This window comes from Pan paniscus, chromosome 2 (assembly GCF_029289425.2).
Source record: "Pan paniscus chromosome 2, NHGRI_mPanPan1-v2.0_pri, whole genome shotgun sequence".
NCBI classification, from domain to species: domain Eukaryota; kingdom Metazoa; phylum Chordata; class Mammalia; order Primates; family Hominidae; genus Pan; species Pan paniscus.
In genome coordinates this window covers 55,474,399-55,494,903 of record NC_085926.1, presented here as the reverse complement: position 1 = coordinate 55,494,903, position 20,505 = coordinate 55,474,399, and the positions used below count along the sequence as shown (strand labels likewise).

General features: G+C 41.0%; 1 protein-coding gene across 5 annotated transcripts in view; it reads left to right on the top strand.

The window, feature by feature from the left end:
• The window catches only part of ERC2 (ELKS/RAB6-interacting/CAST family member 2), a 976,550-nt gene extending 973,103 nt beyond the window's left edge, over positions 1-3,447 (top strand). For 2 of the 5 annotated variants that reach the window (XM_055110956.2, XM_034956693.3), the window contains one exon: positions 487-3,447. In XM_055110956.2, the coding sequence (XP_054966931.1) occupies positions 487-729 (243 nt within the window). In that variant the 3' untranslated portion in view covers positions 730-3,447. The remainder of the gene's footprint in view (positions 1-486) is intronic. The other 3 variants (XR_010111441.1, XR_010111442.1, XM_063602456.1) reach the window with 3 other exon arrangements.
• The last annotated feature ends 17,058 nt before the right edge of the window (positions 3,448-20,505 follow it).

The following is a 20,505-nucleotide window of genomic DNA, read 5'->3' as shown; positions in this document are numbered from 1 at the left end:
TCACATTTATGTTTGGTTGGTTTTTAAGTGCATGCTAAGTTCTCTGATAACCATCTTTAATTCTTTAATCTCCATAAAATCAAGTTAAAAAATAATTTTAAAAACATCATCATTGTAGAAAAGCATAGAGAGAATAAAAGTTGACATATAGTCCGATTATGTGGAAATAATCACTGGAACATTTTGGCATATTTCCCTTCAATTTCCTTTTTTGTATATCAAGAGACATTTATACATATATGTGACATATTTTGAAAGAGTCCTCTTCTCAGATGCATTTGCAGGACATAGTTCATCTTTCTGTTTCCTTTGTCCTTCCTCTGTGTTTCTTCCCCTTACCCCCTCCCCACTCCCACCCAACCCCAACCATTGAGAGTGGTGGAGAGGCTGGTGTAGGGGTGAAGAGTGGGAAACGTTCTGCCAGGATTATCTCAGATATTGTTGCCAGTTTCTTCCCCTGCTAAATTATATGCTTTCTTGTTGCAGCTATCAGAAGGGCTGAATAAAGGGAATGTGCAGCTCTGCAGCAATATTCTGATAATCTATTGCAGTGCGGCTCACATCACTGTCCACCACCACCTGGAGCGGCTCATCAGAACTGAAAGGGAGTTTTCACTTACCTTATTGAGCGTGATTCTGTTCTACTTGATATTTCCTTCACCACCTCATGTCATTTCTCATGGATTTGGTTATGATGGAAAGGAAGAATGCAGAGGAGGAGAAAAGTGACAGATCCTCCATTTTTGTTGGGATGCGGGCATTTTGAATGTGATCATCTTTGCTGAATGTCATTATTTGATAATATTTTGTTTATGTTACTTAAACATCATTGGATAAATTTGAACTCCATGGGATTTTATCTGTGGATTCAGCTTCTGTTGGACAACTAGCCTCATCTCCAGTATCCTGCTGGTTCAGTCTAATTGGTCTTTCCTGATGCATTAGATTATCAAAAAGTATAAATTCGCTGTGAGTGAGTGGTGTTGTTTATATATCATGATGCATGGAGTGTTTGACGAAGAAACAAAAAACACCAAAAATTGCGAGCCTTTACCCTCCTCTATTTCTTTAATCTGTTGTTTGAAGAACCGCATTTTGAGGGTGTAACCAGTAGTCACCTCTGGGCCAGGTTGGAAATGAAATCAATTTTTTAAACCACTAATACTTGCCAAGAAATCGCCTTATGAGAACATGGTGTGTGTCTCTGACAATGCGTGGCACATCTAAATTGATCATTCATAATTTTATCTACCCAGTCATGTACTGGAGAGTGGCAAAAGTCTGAGGCACCTGCATATCTCTAGTCCCTGTGTTCTGCACATCCCCACGGTGGGGACGCCACCAAGCCTCAGACTCTTACCATCCCGGTACATGCAGGTCTCCATGAAGAAGCTGGGACTCATTCACATTTCAAGATCCAAATGCTGTGCAAACAGTGTAAGCTTAGATTTTCTGTAAATGAAGGGTCATTTCTCTTTTTTTTTTTTTTTTAAAGAAAATGTGTCTGCAACATGGATTCCAAAGCATTTTCAGCATCAAACATGAAAACATTGATGAATGAGGAACAATCACAAAAGCTGTGTCTCTGTATATAGCTCTACACAACATGTATGTGGATACAGTCATTATTTAAAGCACATGCCAGGGAAAAAGACCAAATTTTGAGGTCTTTTACATACAGTGATATGGTACTAAGGAGAATTAAACTCCTACTGCTTCCTCTGAATATTAAGAAACAATTTAAATTGTTACAACTTCATAAAACTCATGACTGAGTCTGGCAAACATGTGCAACTCTTGTATTGCTCCATTTTCTTGTCAATGGAAGAAACCCTTCCACGTGTATGCAAGTGGGAGATGAAAACCTGCATTTTTAAAGGACAAACAGTGAATTTAAGCATGAGTGGCCTTAATAAATATAGTTGTCTTTCTTTGCTGCTGTGGAAAGGATTCTAAACAGATGTCCCTGAAGTCTTGCATTGAATTTAGTCATTATTATTACTTTTTAAAATGTTGGTGCAATTAACTCTGGACCTCTCTTGTGAGCCATAGAGATATTTAAAAGACAAACACCTTATTTGTCGGGGAAGATGAAACCGTCCCTGAGTTGCACCATTCTTTCTTGGTGCATTCGCGGTTAAGATACTCAAGCAGGTTTCTTGCTTCTGGCTTTGTTCTTGTCATCAGTAAGTATAACAAACTATGTAATGCTTACGTGTTGCATAAACAATCCAAATGCATTCATGTTTTAAAAGTTTGTCCTTTAACTGTCAGAGGGATCTAGGTCTTGGTTAGAGAAGTAAGCAGAGTTCTTTGCAAGCTTATTTAGCACATTTTGACACAATGTTGCACTGAAAACCCAGGCCACAAATGTGTCCCAGTGAACAGTTTGGATGTCCTCAAAGAAGTGGTTCTCACTGCCTCCTACAACCAGGTCTTGACCTGAACTCTGCAACTGAATACTTGAAGTAGGAAGTAGGAAATCCAGTAGGGAAAATAGGGTCCTTGAAACAGAAAAAAAAACCAACCCATGTATAGCTAGCTATTTCTATGTATGTGCCAATTTTGTCACAGCTCTTGTTTGGAGGGATCATTTTCTGCCCAACTTTCATTGGTTAAAAGTATTACTGATCTTACCTTTATGAGGTCATATCATTTAGTCCCTTAAAAATTAAATTCTCTCTAACATAACAACCTTTCCCATTTCGTGTAATATTCTCTGATGTTTGGGGGTTACCAAAAATATCCCTTTTTCACATATTAAGAATAGTCTCTGGGTTTACAACAAACACTGTGATGTTGGGAAGCTATTTCCTTTGCGCAAACTTTAGCAGGTTTCCTTCTAATCATAACATAGTTGAAAAAAGAAGTTTGGGCTAACATTTAGGAGAAGTTGGTCTTACTTTGTGCAAAAGCAGGCTTGTGCTTTATACCCCATTTGATTTCGATGTACAGTCACAATTTTGTATTTAATGATTTTTGTGTATCCAGTATGCACGTTAACAGCGTGTCAACTTTCATTTGAAAGTGGGTTTCAATTTACATTTTAAACAGTGTTTATGACGAGACCTCAAATGTGTTGACGTAAGCTCTATCTGCAATGTTTTTGTGTAGAGTGGCGATTGAATGCTGCCCAGGGTCAGTGTATCTAATTCCCCGAGACCCTCGTTTGATAGTGCTTCTTGTAATATTTCTTCAAGTGAGTGGCATGTGGGTTGTGATATTGACCATGTGATTATGGACATCGATATGAAAAATAAATAAATAAAACTAAGGAACCCTGGAAACTACCAGTGGGCATGTATTAGCCAGTCATTGTAACCTCGTGTCTAGTAGAACAATGTACAAGGTATGTACAGTTCATAAATTTGTTATCATGTGTATGAGAAGTACTTTGTGCTGATCGCCTTATTTATATTCATCAAATAAACCTTGTTTCTTTCTGAAGTGAGTTCATTCTATCTCTAATAAATGCTCCAATTGTGCAGTTTCTAACATTTTGAGGGTCATGGATCCCCATTTGAAGAACCCTATGGACTTAAGTAAAAAGGGAAGTTATTGGCTCATTTAACTGGAAAGGCAAAGACGTAAGTCTTCCTTTATGTACATCTGGATCTAGAGGTTCAAATTAGAAAATCAGAAGTTCAAATTAGGAAATTTAAGTTACTGTCATTGTCTCCCTTCTTCCTTTCTTCTTTCCTTTCTCTTTTTACCTTTCTCTTTCTCACTCTCTCAATCTCTTCCTCTGTCTCTCCTGATCCCTCCCTCTCTTCCTCCTTCCCATCTTTTGTCTCTTCCCTTTTTCTCCCTTTTCTTTCTCCCTTTTCTTGTCTCTCCCTCCCTCTCCCCTTCTTCTCCCTTTCCCCTCCTTCTTCTCTCCCTGTTTCCCTCCGCACTTTCTATTGGGTTGGCTTTGGACTCTGGTAAGCTCTCTCCACTTGGTTGTAAAGATGACTTCCAACAGCTTTGAGTAGTTTTGATTTTTAGAGGAGAGACTATCTCTCTGAGCTACATCTACATCTGTCCCCTAAAGGGACACTTGGTGGTTCTTTTTTGGATCATGCACACAATTACCTTTTTCAAGGCCATGTGGTTGACAGCCTCACTGGTGGGGGTGGGGGGAGCAGTTTCCAACAAGGGAAAATGGATTCTATTCTAGAAGAGAGGGACAAGAAAGCTAGGCAGGCAAAAATACTAGCTAGCCCTGCCACCACTTGGATACACACACAATCGTCCATGCAAGGGCTCACCAGCCTTCACAGCGTGTCTGTGGATCAGTGAAGACCCTCATTGCTAGCTGTCCTTTTTTAGCCTGCAGAACCAGCCCCTGGTTCCTTTAATGGTTTGATTTATATGCCAGGGGATGAATTTCCAATTCTTACCATGACTGAAATCACTGAGTAATTGATTGTCAGAGCTAGAAAGTATGTTAGAGGTCATGTAATCCAACATCTTCATTTTACCAGATGGAGAAACTGAGGCCAAGTCAGAAGTGACTGATCCACACACACATGGTAAGTTCATGGCAAACCAAGACTGTCCTCAGAGCTCTTGAAACAGGAATATGTGTCCCTGAAGCTCTTTGAGAAGGAGAGGAAGGAACAAAACCTCCCTCCAGCTGCCCCTTGACAACATGGGGGAAATAAATGTCATTTTGTTTCTGTACTCAAAGAAACATTTCTGGGCTCAAAGCCACCACATGTGACCTTCCCTCAAAGTTGGGTACTTTTGGGGGTACGTGCAAAGTTGTTGGCCCTTTCCATTCTATTGCCTTTTTATAGAAAGAGAACTTCTTGTTGGACAAGAATTTCTTGCCTCCTAGAATTTCCTGAAGCAGCAGCTGGCATTCAGGCCTGGCTATGTAAACCCATCTGGCCACATGGAACCTTTGCTTCTTTACCCACAAGTTGGTCTTTTTGGTAAGAAGGGTACCAGGCTGACACACTGCTGGACTCCAACTGCAGGTTCATCTGTACCTTTAGCTCCATGGAAGCACACAGACTTAAGTTTGGTACTCTGGAGGTTTGACTGCATCTGATATCTGTGGACTGCCATTACAAAAGATTGGAGAGACATCCTAATTCATAGAATTACTGATCTGTCATAATAATCATACTACTAATAAATAACAACATTATTGAGCATTTGCTAGGAACCTGGCCACAATGCTAAGGACTTAGGTGGATCGACTCTGTTTATTCCTGACAACAGTCCCACGAGGTAGATATTGTCATGACCCACATTTTACAGTGAAGGAAATGGAGCACCACAGAGATGATCAGAAGCAGCATGCAATTCTGGATTGTATATTTGATGCCAGTGTTGTGCTAAAGGCTTTGCTTACATGAACTCTTATCCTCATAGGAATCCCTTGAGGCAGGCACTATCATTGGCCTCACTTTACAGACAAAGAAAAGAAGGCCTACAGAGTTTACGTACCTCACCCAGGGTCCCCCAGATAGTAAGTGGTGGAGCCAGGCTTTGAACCCAGTGCCCAGCAGGCTCTTCTGCTTAGGGCAGGTATTGAGGTACCTCACAGGTCAGACCAGTGAGACATTAGGGGCTGAGGTTCAGATCCCACTTAGTGTTTCTGGGATGCATTTGATCTCTAACGTGGCCACATGGCACACAGGGCCTGAAGGGGCTGGTGGCTTCATCACTGACTTCCATAGTTAACCAATAGTACAAGAGAATGGACTACCACACAGAAAGGCTGTGGCTCCCACGGGAAATCAAGACACAAGGAAAAGGAGAGCCTAGATAAAGCTCAGTGCACTGTATTTAACCTTGCTACCCTCGGGCCTCTTGGATTTCTTCCAAGCCCTCAGTCTCTGGGCACCAGCCCAGCTCACCTCACAGGCATCCCTGAACATCCTTGGGGTTGCAGATGGAGCACCGAGTGACAGAGGACTGAACAGATCCCCCCCAACCCTGAGGTGGGAGAGGGCCTTGGGTACCATGCTAAGGGGTGTGTGTTCAGGTGACAATAGCATCAGATTGGTAATCAATATACCTCAACTAAAATCTCAGTTGTCTAACCATTTTGCGACACCTGTGCTTGGGAAAAGCATACAATCACGTAACTGCATGTGACCTCTGTTTTTGAATATAATCAGTGGGAACAGCATAGCTCCCAACTACCTGATATGGGATGTGAGTGGACAGAACAAGGCAATTCATGAGAAAACACATTTTAATAGCAAAACTTTTCCACAACTCTCACAAAGTCCTAGAGCAGCTTGTTTTCATTTTTAGAATCTACATTCAGAGAAGGAAGTCTTCCTCCTTCCTTGCACAGGTATAAGATACTCAGGTGATAATGGTTTGGCTATGTTCCCACCCAAATGTCATCTTGAACCATAGTTCCCATAATCCCCACATGTCGCGAGAGGGATCTGGTGGAAGGTGACTGGATCAGTGGGGCGGTTTCCCCCATGCTGTTCTCATGACAGTGAGTTCTCACGAGATCTGATGATTTTATAAGCCTCTGGCATTTCCCCTGCTTGCACTTCTCCCTGCTGCCACCTTGTGAAGAAAGTGCCTTGCTTCCCCTTTGCCTACCACCATGATAGTAAGTTTCCTGAGGACTCCTCAGCCATGCTGAACTGTGAGTCAATTAAACCTCTTTCCTTTATAAATTACCCAGTCTTGGGCAGTTCTTTATAGCAGCGTTAGAATGAACTAATATGTCGGGTGAATAAATCAAGCACCAGATTTGAGAATAAAAGCTCTTCAGAAGGAACCATTGCTTCCTGCTGCTACAGGAACAAATCTTACAGCCTACTGGGTGAAAGCAGATGTACAAAAGAGGACATACTATGTGATTCTATCTATATAAAGCTCAGAAAAAGACAAAATTAATATATAGGGTTAGTAGTTGGGATTCTTGACCTGGAAATTTATTACATGATCATGTTCAGTTTGTGAAAATTCATCAAGTGATATACTTACAATTTGTGTACTTTTCTACCTCTCTGTTTTATCTTATTTAAAAGGTTTAGCCTAGGCCGGGCACAGTGGCTTATGCCTGTAATCCCAGCAATTTGGGAGGCCGAGGCGGGCAGATCACCTGAGGTTGGGAGTTTGAGACCAGCCTGACCAACATGGAGAAACCCCGTCTCTACTAAAAATACAAAATGAGCCGGGTATGGTGGTGCGTGCCTGTAATCTCAGCTACTCGGGAGGGTGAGGCAGGAGAATCACTTGAACCCGGGAGGCAGAGGTTGTGGTGAGCCGATATCGCGCCATTGAGCTCCAGCTTGGGCAACAATTTTTTTTCTCAAAAAAAAAAAAAAATAGGTTTACCCTAAAAAATTTTAATGCCATCAAGCATTAATCCAGTTTCACATCACAGAGGTTGGAAAACTAAGGCCTATGGAATAAATGTAGGCTTCAGGGTTTCTTCTGTTTGTTTGTTTTTGTTTTTTGGGGGCAGGCACTATGTCTTAAAAATTTCTTTCTTTTCTTTCTTTCTTTTTTTATTTTATTTTTATTTTTTTGAGACAGAGTCTCACCCTGTCGCTCAGGCTGGAGTGCAGTGGCATGATTTTGGCTTGCTGCAACCTCCGCCTCCCAGGCTCAAGCAATCCTGCCTCAGCCACCTGAATAGCTGAGATTACAGGCCTGTGCCACCATGTCTGGCTAATTTTTGTATTTTTAGTGGAGACAGGGTTTCTCCATATTGGCCAGGCTTATCTTGAACTCCTGACCTCAAGTGATCCACCTGTCTTGGCCTCCCAAAGTTCTGAAATTACAAGTGTGAGCCACCGTGCCCCAAAATTTATTCTCTAACTCCTGTTTTTTGTTTGTTTGTTTGTTTGTTTGGGACAGAGTCTTGCTCTGTTGCTGCAGCTGGAGTGCAGTAGTGCAATCATAGCTCACTGCAGCCTCCAACTCCTGGGCTCAAGAAATCCTCCTGCATCAGCCTTCTGGGTAGCTGGGACTATTGGTACGCACTACCATGCCCAGCTAATTTTTTTATTTTATGGAGTTGAGGTCTCACTATATTGCCCAAGCCAGTCTTGAACTCCTGGCCTCAAGCTATCCTCCTATCTCAGCCTCCAAAAGTGCTGGGATTATAGGCATGAGCCACTGCACCTGGCTAAAACTTTTTGATGGTGCAGTAGTGGTAGGCTTGGAGCCCTGCAAGCCTGTGGAAGTGTTGGGTATGCTTGCCATTTCTCTTGTCCTCACTTCGCTCTAAAATGTTACACCTGGCCAACTTCACCCTTGTGTGTAACCTGCCTGACCCCTGAGTGCATCTGGGTTTACAGTCTCTTAAAATCCTGACTCCACAGCACGCCAAATAAGTAATCCTCGGCCAGTTATTCAGTCTCTCTGTGTTTGTTTCCTCATCCTAAAATTGTAATACAACTCCAGAAGTTTGGGTTTTTGTTTTTTAACAAGGATCAAATGGTCATTTAACACAATGCCAACCACATAATAGATCCGGAACAAATGGAAATGATAGCTATTATTACCAGTAATAAAATCACAAATAATAAAAATGTTCAATCAAGTAAGATTGCTGACTCCCAGCCATTCTCTCACAAGAACCACTGCTGAGCTGGTCCTTGCTCAGATCCCATTTGCCACGTCAGGGTTTTCCTTGACCACGTTTAATAACCAGTTTCCAGATCTGGATATTGGGGGCTGTAAATTTCCCTGGTTACTGTTGCCAATGACAGGGAAGGAAAGACTTGTATAATTACCACTTGTACTTCCACAAGACACATGAACTCAAGTTGAGAGCAAGAGTTTTGGACAATAAAACACCAGGTTTTAAAAATTCAGGAAAGACCTGCCCAACTTGTGTGATAAGAAATGTGGGCCTGGTTAGAAAAACAGAAAAAGGCCTAATGCCAATATGGCATAAGCACCATAAGCCTTCAGTTTGAATAGGACCAGTTCCTCTTTCCCACACAAATGCTACATATTCACACATCTATAAGAATTTAAGGCTTTAGGATTAGCCATGGGTTGATTAGGACTCAGTACCTTTGCCTATGTCCAAAATCCGTAGCCGTGGTTTTCAATGTTTCTTTTGTAATACAAAATGCCTGTCTTAGTTGATTTTACAGCATGATTCTTTGCCATGCTGTTCAACATTCTTCAAACATAGTAGCTTAATGGGTTCTATGAAAATATCCCATGTCTGAAACCTACTAGGACTTTTGGAAATATCAAGACATTATAACTCCATTTGGAAATGCTTAAGATAGTTCTTTGCAAAGTGTCAGATTTGGGTCCCAAACTCTAGTTGATGTTCTGGTTTCTGAACATTATGTTTTTAGCTTGAGAGAAACAAGGTGAAACTAAGTTGCAGGGAAGGAATTGTCTTGACTTTTGATTCCACAAAAAGTGTTCGATTTTTGAAAAAAAGAAAGAAAATGGATAAGCTTTAAAATTGTTTCCCCACAATGTCTGTGCATTAGCAAGCTAGCATTCCTGCAGTAGGCATGGGTCACAGTTGGTGTTTTCTGAAAGGAGCTGACCCCATCAGCACAAGACCAAAGGGGTCGAAAAAAGATTGAACAGATTGAGCAGTGATAGGAGACAGAATTGGAATTTCTTAAGGTGACCAGTCCCAAATCTCCTGTACTTCCAGAAATTATGAAGTCATGGGAGAAGAATTTCTCCAAGAGTCTGATTTGGCTGCTCAAAGAAACTGAAATCCAACAAATCCAGAAGTGGCCACTGAATTCTTAAAGAACAAGCTCATAGCATGACGTGTGGCTAGTTGTAAAGGGGTTGTTGCCCTCCCACCGATCTAACTAAATGGGGCCTTATTTTCCTTTTGATAATAACGATTTCACCAAAACCTCACCTTGCCCCAAACCAGTCAAAATTGATAACAGAGTAATTTATTTTAAATCACCAAAGACTCAAGTGGACAGAAAGGAATAAAAATTTGCTTCAGGAATTTGGAGGGGCAGGGCCTTTTACAAAATTGGACAAGAGGGGTCATTAATAGCATTTTCTCCAACAGACCAATTTTCTTTGCGTATGCCCTTGGAATTATTAGCTCAAAGAATAGATTTCTCTTGGCCCACCTGGAAGTCTTCTCTTTTCCTAACCGATGACTTTGGATTATACAACTTTACCTACTGTTAAAAGTACACAGATGAAAAGAGTAAAGGGTATTTGACTGAAGAGTGAACATGAGCTCAAAGGTGAGTAATTGGATTCCAGATTTTGTACAATTCAAAGATCGTTTATGTTCATCTTTTCTCAGTCTCAACATCAGGGAAATTTCAAGATGCTCCCTAAACCTTTTTACGTTCTACAGATTCTCTAAAGAAAAGAACACACAACCAGCACTTCTTTGTAGAACAATTCTCCCTTTATCCTCCAAAACTGTGCGTGCACAGGTCTGATTAAATGTAAGAACTAGGTAAAATGAATACCACATTTGGAGCAAGGAGTTGTATTTTTTAGTTTTTAGCCAATACTTTAGAAAAATCTGATGTCAGTTTGGACATTGCTGTTGAACCAATCCAGTTCGATGCAGCTGCAGAAATCTCATTTAAGGCCAGTCATTTAAGGAGGAGGGCATATAACTGGATATTAGCACATGGTGGTAGCCAGCCAATCAGTTTCTGAGTTTGATTGGAATTTCGGAAGATAATTGTTTCATTCCCAGGCCTGTCTCTGGCTCACCATTTGACCCCAAACTAATTGCTTAATCTCTCTTGGCTTCAGATATTCTATCTTGAAAGTGATAATAATAATAACTTCCAACTACCTATCTCATCCGGGTATTGAGTGGATTAATGGGGTCATGTTTGTAAAGTCTTGGAAAATTCTCAAGAGAGAAAACGTCCTACCTCTTTTTTGATTCTGGTTGGTAATGTTTTAGGGCCATAGATGGGTAAGGCTGCATTTAATGAAGTCATTATTACAGAGTCATGTTCTTTCCCTCTTTATAACTAAGGAAAGTCCTCTATTGAAAGCAGAACTTGTCATCACTATGAAATCTCTGATTCTCTTTGTTGGTGCTGGAACTCCTGTGGTAAACCAGGCTTTCTCCTCTATCTAAATAGTACACGAGGCTCTGAGGAAGTAACTATGATTTCATGGCCACAGGGAATTACTCAGAATATTTCTACTTCAGTAATTCATAGTCTTTTGGGGTCAAACAGACAGGTTTGAGCCCTGTCTCTGCCACTTCCTGGCTGAGTAGCCCCAAGCAAATCACTCAATGTTCCTGTGCTACCTTTATGCTTAGCACAATGTCCAATACATGACAAGCTGTCAGGAAGCATTTTCCACATTAATAATATGTGTAATAGTAACTGCATGTATTTTCTAGTGTTATGAGGAAATATAATGAGTGCTAGTTCTTAGTGAACCAAAACTTAACTCATCAGAGCTTGTGCTTAACCTGGGTATTCATGGCCATCCATTAACAATATTCTCATTCTGTGAGCCCTTTAGATTTAGGAAAATAGCAAATCAAAAGGAAATAACTTTGTGTCAGGGATTTATGCAAATTCCCATAGTATATTTTTCTGTCAATACTGATTTAGCCCAAGCTCTTGATTTTCCAGGTGCAATCCTGCAGGGTAGCTATGAAGAGCTGACATTTACTAAGAAAAAAACTCATGGTAAACACTGTGAATCCTGTTTTCTCATTTCCAGAAGGGCAGAAATTTTATCTAATTTTTGCCCAACTCTGTGGCCCTGCCTGGTACACAGGAGGCTTACAGTAAGTATTTACTGTGGGATAAATTGCTGAATCCACAGGAAAAATCTAGTTAATTTAATTTAATTTTTTTTTTTTTTTTTTGAGATGGAGTCTCGTTCTGTTGCCCAGGCTGGAGTGCAGTGGCTCTATCTCGGCTCACTGCAGACTCTGCCTCCTGGGTTCAGTTGATTCTCCTGCCTCAGCCTCCCAAGTAGCTGGGACTACAGGCACGCGCCACCAAGTGCAGCTAATTTTTGTATTTTTAATAGAGATGGGGTTTCACAATGTTAGCCAGGCTGGTCTCGAACTCCTGACCTCAAATGATCTGCCTGCCTTGGCCTCCCAAAGTGCTGGGATTACAGGCGTGAGCCACCATGCCTGGCCTTAAATTTTATTTCTAATGGGCATAGGGCATCTAAGGTCTTTTCTTCTCCCCTGTGAAAATTTAGATTTTAAGACTTAAAGTCAACCGCTAATGGATTTAGTTTACTTAAACCATTTAAATTATGTTTCCAAATGAAATAGTATCAGAAAAAACATGGAAATCAAGAGTATTTTTCAAAGACAGTTGGTGACTTTTCCACTGATAGTCCCAAATATGTCAAAGCCAGATGTCCTGTAGGTGTAGGTGTAGGTCACAGGCTGCATCTTCTGTCAGTCAGCCTCAGAGTGGTCTGTCTCTAAGAGAAACTCCTCACCTACTGTCTTCCCGCTTTGCATTCATGGACTTGTCCTCAAAGTACTCCCAAGCCGCTTGCTTTACTCACACATGGAATCACCTCCCACTCTGCACCATTAATTCATCAGCATTCACTTCCCATGGTTTCTTCCTAGCCCGACAAGATATTCTGCCTCAAGAGAAGATCAAAACTCCTGTAACCTCTGTGAGGCTATCCAAATCCCAGCAGGGAACAGGTATCTTCCATTTAACTCTAAACCTGACTTTGCCTTTTTTACTTAAACATTAATTTTCCTAAAACAACCAAGCATTTTTGTATTGTCAGAGCTCTTTCAACTGCAAGGGATAAACCTTCATTTCACTAAATAGAGAAAGAAGACAAGGAGGATAATGGCCTTAGGCACAATTGGACCTGAGGGCTCTAACGAGGTCAGAAGACCAGTGTCTCATTTTTCTTGGCATTGCTGGGCTTTGTTTACTTCTAGACTGCCTTCATTTTCAATGTTGCTTTTGTTATATGATGCCCCCCAACCCTTACCCAGAAACTCCACATTTAGAGCCAAACAGGTTAAAAATTTCAAAGGAAAGTTGGCTCCCCTATGTCTCTATTGGGAAAAAAAAAATCCTGAGACTATCTCTGTTAATCTAGTCTGTGTCACATGACTCTTCTGATGGGCCCGACCTGAGTCACATGCCCCTACCTTAAGTCAGGGGGTGGAGCTAGCCCCACCAAATCATCTGTCCTGGAAGGAGAGTATAGGTGAGTCCTCAGAGGAGAGTCAAAGGTGCTCTTAACAGCAGAAGAAAGAATTGATGCTGGACAGGTGTTCCGACTAGGTGCTCTGTCTCCGTAGCTGTCATAATCCTTTGTGTTCTTTCTTCAGTAGTGTGTCTGCTTTTCCTCTATGCCTCGTGTCTCCCACGTATCTCATTGTGTAGCATTAATCAGTGTTACTCTCATCATCCTTATTGTACAGGCCTGGATACTCTGCTTTATTGTGAGTCCTTGAGAGTGGGAGCTGCAGTTCATTTAGTTCACCATCCCTACTGATTAGCATAATTCCTGGCACATACATAGTAGATAATCTAATGAGTTTTCCAAAAAGGAAGAAATTGATGATCCCCCTGGAAATCAAGTCCCTGAATGGGTGACACTGTTCAAAGGTATGAACATGGTCTTAAGGCTCAAGTGAAAACTCCATAATGAACAGTGATAGCTGTCACATAAGGAAGACGCCTGGAAGCAAACTGAAGAATGTGCCATTATGAGTCTGCACTGCTGGGTTCAAAACAAAACAAGTAGAAAGAAGCCACCTAATTTTGGCCTTGTGAACCCTTCATGAGATGTATGACAACAGGCAAATGGATACAATTTTGACTTAAACATGAATACAGTAATTTGAAATCCTGCCAGGATTTCATTTTAACCTCTGTAGATGACAAGTAGAGGACAAATGTAATTCTTTCTCACTGCTCTTCTGGAAGAATTGTCTTGGCACATTTCTTTCTTCCTAATTCCCTTCTCCATCCTTTTCTTCCATCCTTCCCACCTCTCTTGGCTCTTCCCTTCTATCTCTCTCCATCTCTCCTCATATTTTTCTACTGCTCCCCTCTGTTTTTGCTCTTTGCAGGAATCACGGCTTTTGATTTACAGGGCTCATTTAAATTCTGCCTATGTGACCTTGGGCAAGTTGCTTCATCTTTTGGAGCTTACTCTCCTCATCTGTAACACTGGAATATTAATATGCATTACTAATATTCCAGTTAGGCTCAATGATATTATGTATGTAAAATGCTCAGCACAGAGTAGAGGGAGTGCATTTGAAGAGAAGTAGAAGAAAATTGTATTTGCTGTGGGGTAGTGGGGATTGTAAACAAGAGACTGTTTTAGTTCTAAGTTCTCCCTGTCTCAAACCAGCCAGAGTCCAAAGTGCCTCATCTGTTGGATGACAGTGCTTGGAAGCCCTGCCAATGAAATGGCCACTGCAGAGTGTTTGTCTCCTAATGGTGAGTGACTCACTTGCTTGCTGGACCCCCTTTGGACAGACTTCTAGGGTTAGCCAGCCAGCACAAGGAGGAATCCCTAATGTTGAACTTGGGCTTTCAGCCCTTTAGCCCTGTTCCAGGACTACTGAGCTAAGAGTCCACAGGCCTAATGACAGCCCATGCAACAGTAACATCCAGGATATGTTTACAAACATATTTAGGAGGCTCCCACCTCACCCATGCATTTGGGACTGTCTTCTAGATCCTGTTCAAGTCTGACACTCAGCAAGTGCTCAGTAATTATCTGTTGATTAAAATGGACAAACCGGTGTGATCTGGCATGTACAATACTAATTCGACAAATGAATGAATGGGTGGGCCGTAAATGCTTGTTAAATGAATGGTTGATGATCTACAGTAGGTGACCCGTAAATATTTGTTGAAAGAGCAAACAACGGGATGAATGAATGAATGCATAGCGTATCAGTCATGTCTATGGCCCTTACTTCCCATAAGCTTTAAGCTACTCTTCGATTTATTTTTTGTAGCTATAATTCAGTCCCAATAAACTGACTCTCTAAATTTATGATTTGCTTTTATTTTCTGTTGGCAAATTTTGAAATAGATGTTGATATCCTCTGGATGGAATCCCATTTTCAAATAGCAAAGAGAGATTTTCAAACCTCCTTGAATGGTGCATGCATGCTGAACAAGAGAGGGAAGGCGCTTATGTTCCCACTAATCTCTGTTATGACATAGCTGCATGACTAAGGACTGAGGGCCACAGGGGGAGGATCATGCTCCTGGGTTGAGCAGAAGAGGGTTGTCCACAAATGACACGTGAGTGGAGCCATCGCGTTCCTGTATATACTCAGTAGATATATGTACCTGCCGGAATAGGTAAATTTAATCCTTTGCTATTATTCACTTCACTTTCCTGAATTCTGTGGTATTTCCAAAGAGTGACTGCTTTTCTCCTGGGTTAAGTAGAAATCTTTGCTTAAGTCAAAACCACTTACCTTAAATACATTCAATGACATGGGGATCTTTTGCCCTGGGAATATTTCTGATATTTTTCAAAGCCAATGAATTGTCATTTGACCTTAATGGACACATATAGATCACTGAACTGAAGATTAAACTGAGTGGAGCAAAGAAGCTTTTATCCAAACTTCACTGATTCATTGAGAGATTTTGGGGAAGTCATAACAGAGTCATTTTATTCACCATTGATGATTATAGCAGCAAAGTATACAAAATTAAAAGGACTTGGGATTTAATTCTGCTGTTTAGAATTACATCAGGTACCTTTTAAGGGGATTGGGGATATTTACAATGAAAAAAACATATTAGGGTAACATGTTAAAATTCAAAAAAATGTAAAATTTCTATGTTCTAACTTTTCAGAAATTCTTGAAAAGTTAAAAAATGCAGTCAGCTTCCTGGATGTTTTGTGTACAGCTTGATGTCAGGAATACCAAGTGACTTACTAAATGACTAAACTCTGTCCTTTTCACTTAGAAATGTTGAACTATTGTGTAGCTGTCTTGCCATTTTTCTCACCATTGGTTTAATATTAAAAATTGTGTAACATTTATCAGTGGGAATGTAAATTAACACAGCCATTATGAAAAACAGCATGGAGGTTCCTTAGAAAGCTAAAAATTAAAAACTACCATATGATCCAGTAATTCCACTTCTAAGTATATATTCAAAGGAAATGAGGTCAGTATATTAAAAAGGTACCTGCACTCCCAAATGTTCATTGCAGCACTATTTATTACAATGAATATGGAGATATGGAATCAACTTAAGTGTTCATCAATGGGTGAATTGATAACGCAAATGTGGCATAGATACACAATGGAATACTATTCAGTCTTAAAAAAGAAGAAAATCTTATCATTTGAGACAACATGAATGAACCTAGAGGAGATTATGCTAAGTAAAATAAGCCAGGCACAGAGAGGCAAATGCTGCATGATCTCACTCACATACAAAATCTAAAAAATTTGAACTTACAGAGGCCAAGAGTAGAATGGTGGTTGCCAAAGTAGGGAGAGGGACGAGGTCTAAGGAGATGTTGGTCAAATGATGCAAATTTTCAGTTAGATAGGAGAAATAAGTTCAAAAGATCTATTGTATAATATGGTGACTATAGTTAATAACAAGGTATTGTGTACTTGAAAATTGCTAAGACTACAAATTTTCGATGTGCTCATCACAAAAGAATGTTAAGTATGTGAGGTAATGGATATGTTATAATAATTAGCTTGATTTAGGCTTTTCACAAAGTATACATGTTTCAAAACATCGTGTTGTACACCAGATGTATGTACAATTTTTGTCAATTAAAAATAAATCAATTTTATTTATAGAAAAATTTTTAAAAATTATGTTATGTGGTAGTCTTGAGATTTGAGGATGCACTTTTATTCTTTGGCCAAAGTCTAACACTTGTCCAAATGTGTCCCCAGGTAGGCTTTCCAGGTGGCCATGAAAGGAGGACTGTTTGTTGCTTCTTATCTGGAAGGGATGAATTTGGTCTATTTAATTTTGCCATTAAAAGTAATGGCGGTCTGGTGCCATGGCTCACACCTGTAATCCCGGCACTTTGGGAGGCCAAGGTGGGTGGATCATGAGGTCAAGAGTTCAAGACCAGCCTGGCCAACATGGTGAAACGCTGTCTGTACTAAAAATGCAAAAATTAGCCAGGCGTGGTGGCAGGTGCCTTTAATCCCAGCTACTTGGGAGGCTGAGGCAGGAGAATCACTTGAACCCGGGGGGCAGAGGTTGCAGTGAGCTAAGATCGCACCACTGCACTCCAGCCTGGGAGACAAGAGTGAGACTATCAAAAAAAAAAAAAAAAGTAATGGCAAAAACCACAATTACTTTTGTACCAACCTAATATGTTTGAATCCAGTTTGGACCAAACTTGAGCATTAGCTGGCTGCTTTCTAATGAGCTCTTATACTTCTGCCATCTGTTTTCACAGCATGCTGAATGTGAAAACTTTGAAAACACTCCACTTTTCTAGATTTCCCTTCCGGAGAATGGACTTAGCTGAGCAGTTTAAAAACCTGCTTTTATTAATACATACGCAAGAGTATGGCCATGTTTGAGTTGTTTAAGAACAAAAGTAATTATTGAGAACAGTCAAATCAGATTTCCAAAGCCCTATGCCACAGATTTAGACATATAATATTGACAATTCCAAAAATAAATAAATAAAATAAAACAAAATACAAACCCAGCATTTTCTCCTATCTCTTTGATAAAAAAGTCTGCTTCTTCCATGTAAGTTAAGGGACTTGTATTCCCCAGAACCGGTTAATCTATATTCTTCTAAACCCAGCATGTAGATGATCAGCGGGCCACGTAGAATACGCAATGGAAAATGCTGAGCTGTGTCACAGGACTGAACATACCAGCTGCCATTCATAAGACATGCCACTTAGGAGCAAACAACTTTTCAGAAGAAACATATGACAAAAGGGGAGAGTAAATGGGATACCGTCTTTCTTCAGACGAAAACTATTTCTCTTATTAAACTCTTCCCACTAAGGCAAGCCTTATATGGGTAAGGCCAAGGGAAAAAGTGGGGACCCATATGGGAAACCAGAGAGATATCTTCTAAAAAATAGTTTTGTTTTTATTTATAGATAAAGTGTGGTGATTAAGTCCCTTATATTTAAAATCAGATTACCAGGGTTCAAACTTTTGCTTAGCAGTGGCATGGCCACAGGTAAGATCATTCCTTCATTCACTTATTTGGAACACGTTCTCTGTGTGAGTCAGTAGGGGTTTGTGTCACAACTATGAACAAGGCCAACCAGGTCCTTGCCCTCCTGGAGCTTATATTCTATTGAGAGAAAACAAGACAGACAAGTAAACAAATATACTTGTAAATAAAATAATTTTAGATCAGGATAAGACAATCAGACAAAGTAAGGGAGTAGAGAATCATGGGGAAAAGACAGCAGCTTCTTTGAGACTGATGTGTACAATGAGGAGGTGACTTAAAGGGAGTGAGGGTGACTGGTCAGAAGGGACAGCGTTGCAGGCAGAGGGAAGAATAAGTACAAAGGATGCATGTGGATGAAGCTATCCTGAAGTCCAGGTTAACTTGTTTCGATTTTATCTGATAAACTCTGGGGAGCCTCTGAAGGGCTTTAAGCAGAGATGTGACATGACCTGAGCAGCACTGGGGAGAGACAGCCCTCAGGCCCTCATTCATTCCTTCGGGGATAACAAGCTCTTTCCAGAGAGAAGGGAATTCCCAGGGCACTGCCCAATACAAGGTAAGAATTCAAGGTGAATTGCTGAGTATGGATGGTGTCGTTCTTGATGGTGGCGGGGCAAAAGCAGAGACGTCAAAGCCAGCCAGTTAATGAAATAATAACAAATCTTTGACAGCTCCGTTGAGCTGAGCTTGAATCAGGCGTTCCTGATGTGGTTGAATCTGGTTGTGTGCACGTCTGGTGTTCAGTGGAGTGAAATCAGAAGCTGTCAGGATTCGCAACTCCTTAAACAGCTTGGTTTTATCAAAATCAGGACCTCTTTGAACCTTCCTTTTCTCCACAATGCAGATAATAATACGATCTATCTCACAAAGTAGTGAGGATGAAACAAGGCAATGAATGTAAAGAGTTTAGACAGGGCTAGCATCTGGCACATGGAGCTCAGTAAGTGTTGCCAGCAATTATTATGATTGTTTATTACTGATTATTATCTCAACACATACCTGCCCCATCTTTGTTGAATTCTGTCATATAGGCATGGCCGGTGATCCTATAATTGCCACATTTCTCTCCTCTTCCCAGCCCCTACCTCTACTCTCCTCAGGCTCCTCGTTTTTCTCCAGATTCCACCAGGGGACCCAGGAACAGACATTTACAGTGCAGAAATAATCACAGTAGTTGCCATTCATCAAGCTATCTCCATAGGCAGAGCTGGACCAAGGTCTTTTGTACATTATCTCAATTATGAGAACAATCCTAATATATTTGTTTCCTATCTGCACTGTAGAGGTGAGAAAATTGAGGCTCAAAAGGGTAGGTGACCACTACAGGGTCACTCAGTCAGCAAGAGGCAGAGCTGGGATTCAGACTCACATCCATCTGACCCACAGGTTCCCTAAAATGAAACAAAATTAAAGCATCCATTTAGTGCCCCCCCCCCCCGCAAAGCACCATTGACTATGAAATGGTCATAGTCAATATGACATATAACACATAACACATAAGTGTTATATAAGGAAAGGACACCCTATTCAACAAATGGTGCTGGGATAATTGGCATATAACACATAAGTTAGGAGGGCATAGTGAGTGATCAGTGCAAGGAGAGCTTGAGAGTCTCAAAGAGCCTCCTGGAGTCAACCCAGAATCCAAAAATGTCCTCTAATTTCAAGGGAGCCTTTGCTCCCCACAGGCCAGTGGCAGCACAAAGTGATGGTATTACTTTGACTGTGGCCATGTGGTTGTGAGGAAGCCCCCGACCCCTTTCCGGCCTCTTTGTCTTCTTTAGGGCTCCATCTGTGGCCCTGCTCACACAGCCCTGCTGGTCTTGACTCTGAGGTGAAGGAGTAAACATCTTGGGGCTCTTTATTAGTTTATTTCAGAAGATGGAGCCTGTTTGCCCCTGGGGCCCATCCCTCTTTTATGGCCTCCAGGCTTTCTTGACAAATTCTAGTGACTGGAGAGAAAACCGCTTTCTACAGCAGATCATTAAAACACCACCATAAACCCAGGGCCATAAAATATTATTTGCTGGGCATAAAAGGGGGGTAGATTTTCCCAGAATGACAACCCAGGCCCTGCTTTCCCCTGCTGGGAAAGGCGGCACAGGGATGCAGTCGTTCATAAATTCCTTATCTTGCACTCTGCTTTGTGAATAATCCGGTTGGGAGAGCAGCCAAAAATATTGATTTATTTGTTCCACAGATTCAGAAGCATTTTTAATGAGCAGAGTGTGGTGATGCCTTGCCAGTATATCTTCGGATGACTCAATCTGAGGCACACACCCAAATGTACACACGGTTTGCAAGGGGAAACATGAAGTTCCACAAACTGGAGGTCTGTCGAACATGAACCCTCACAGATGGAGAGGCATTGGTTTCTCTCCTTCCAACTGTCTGCTCATTTCCCAGCCA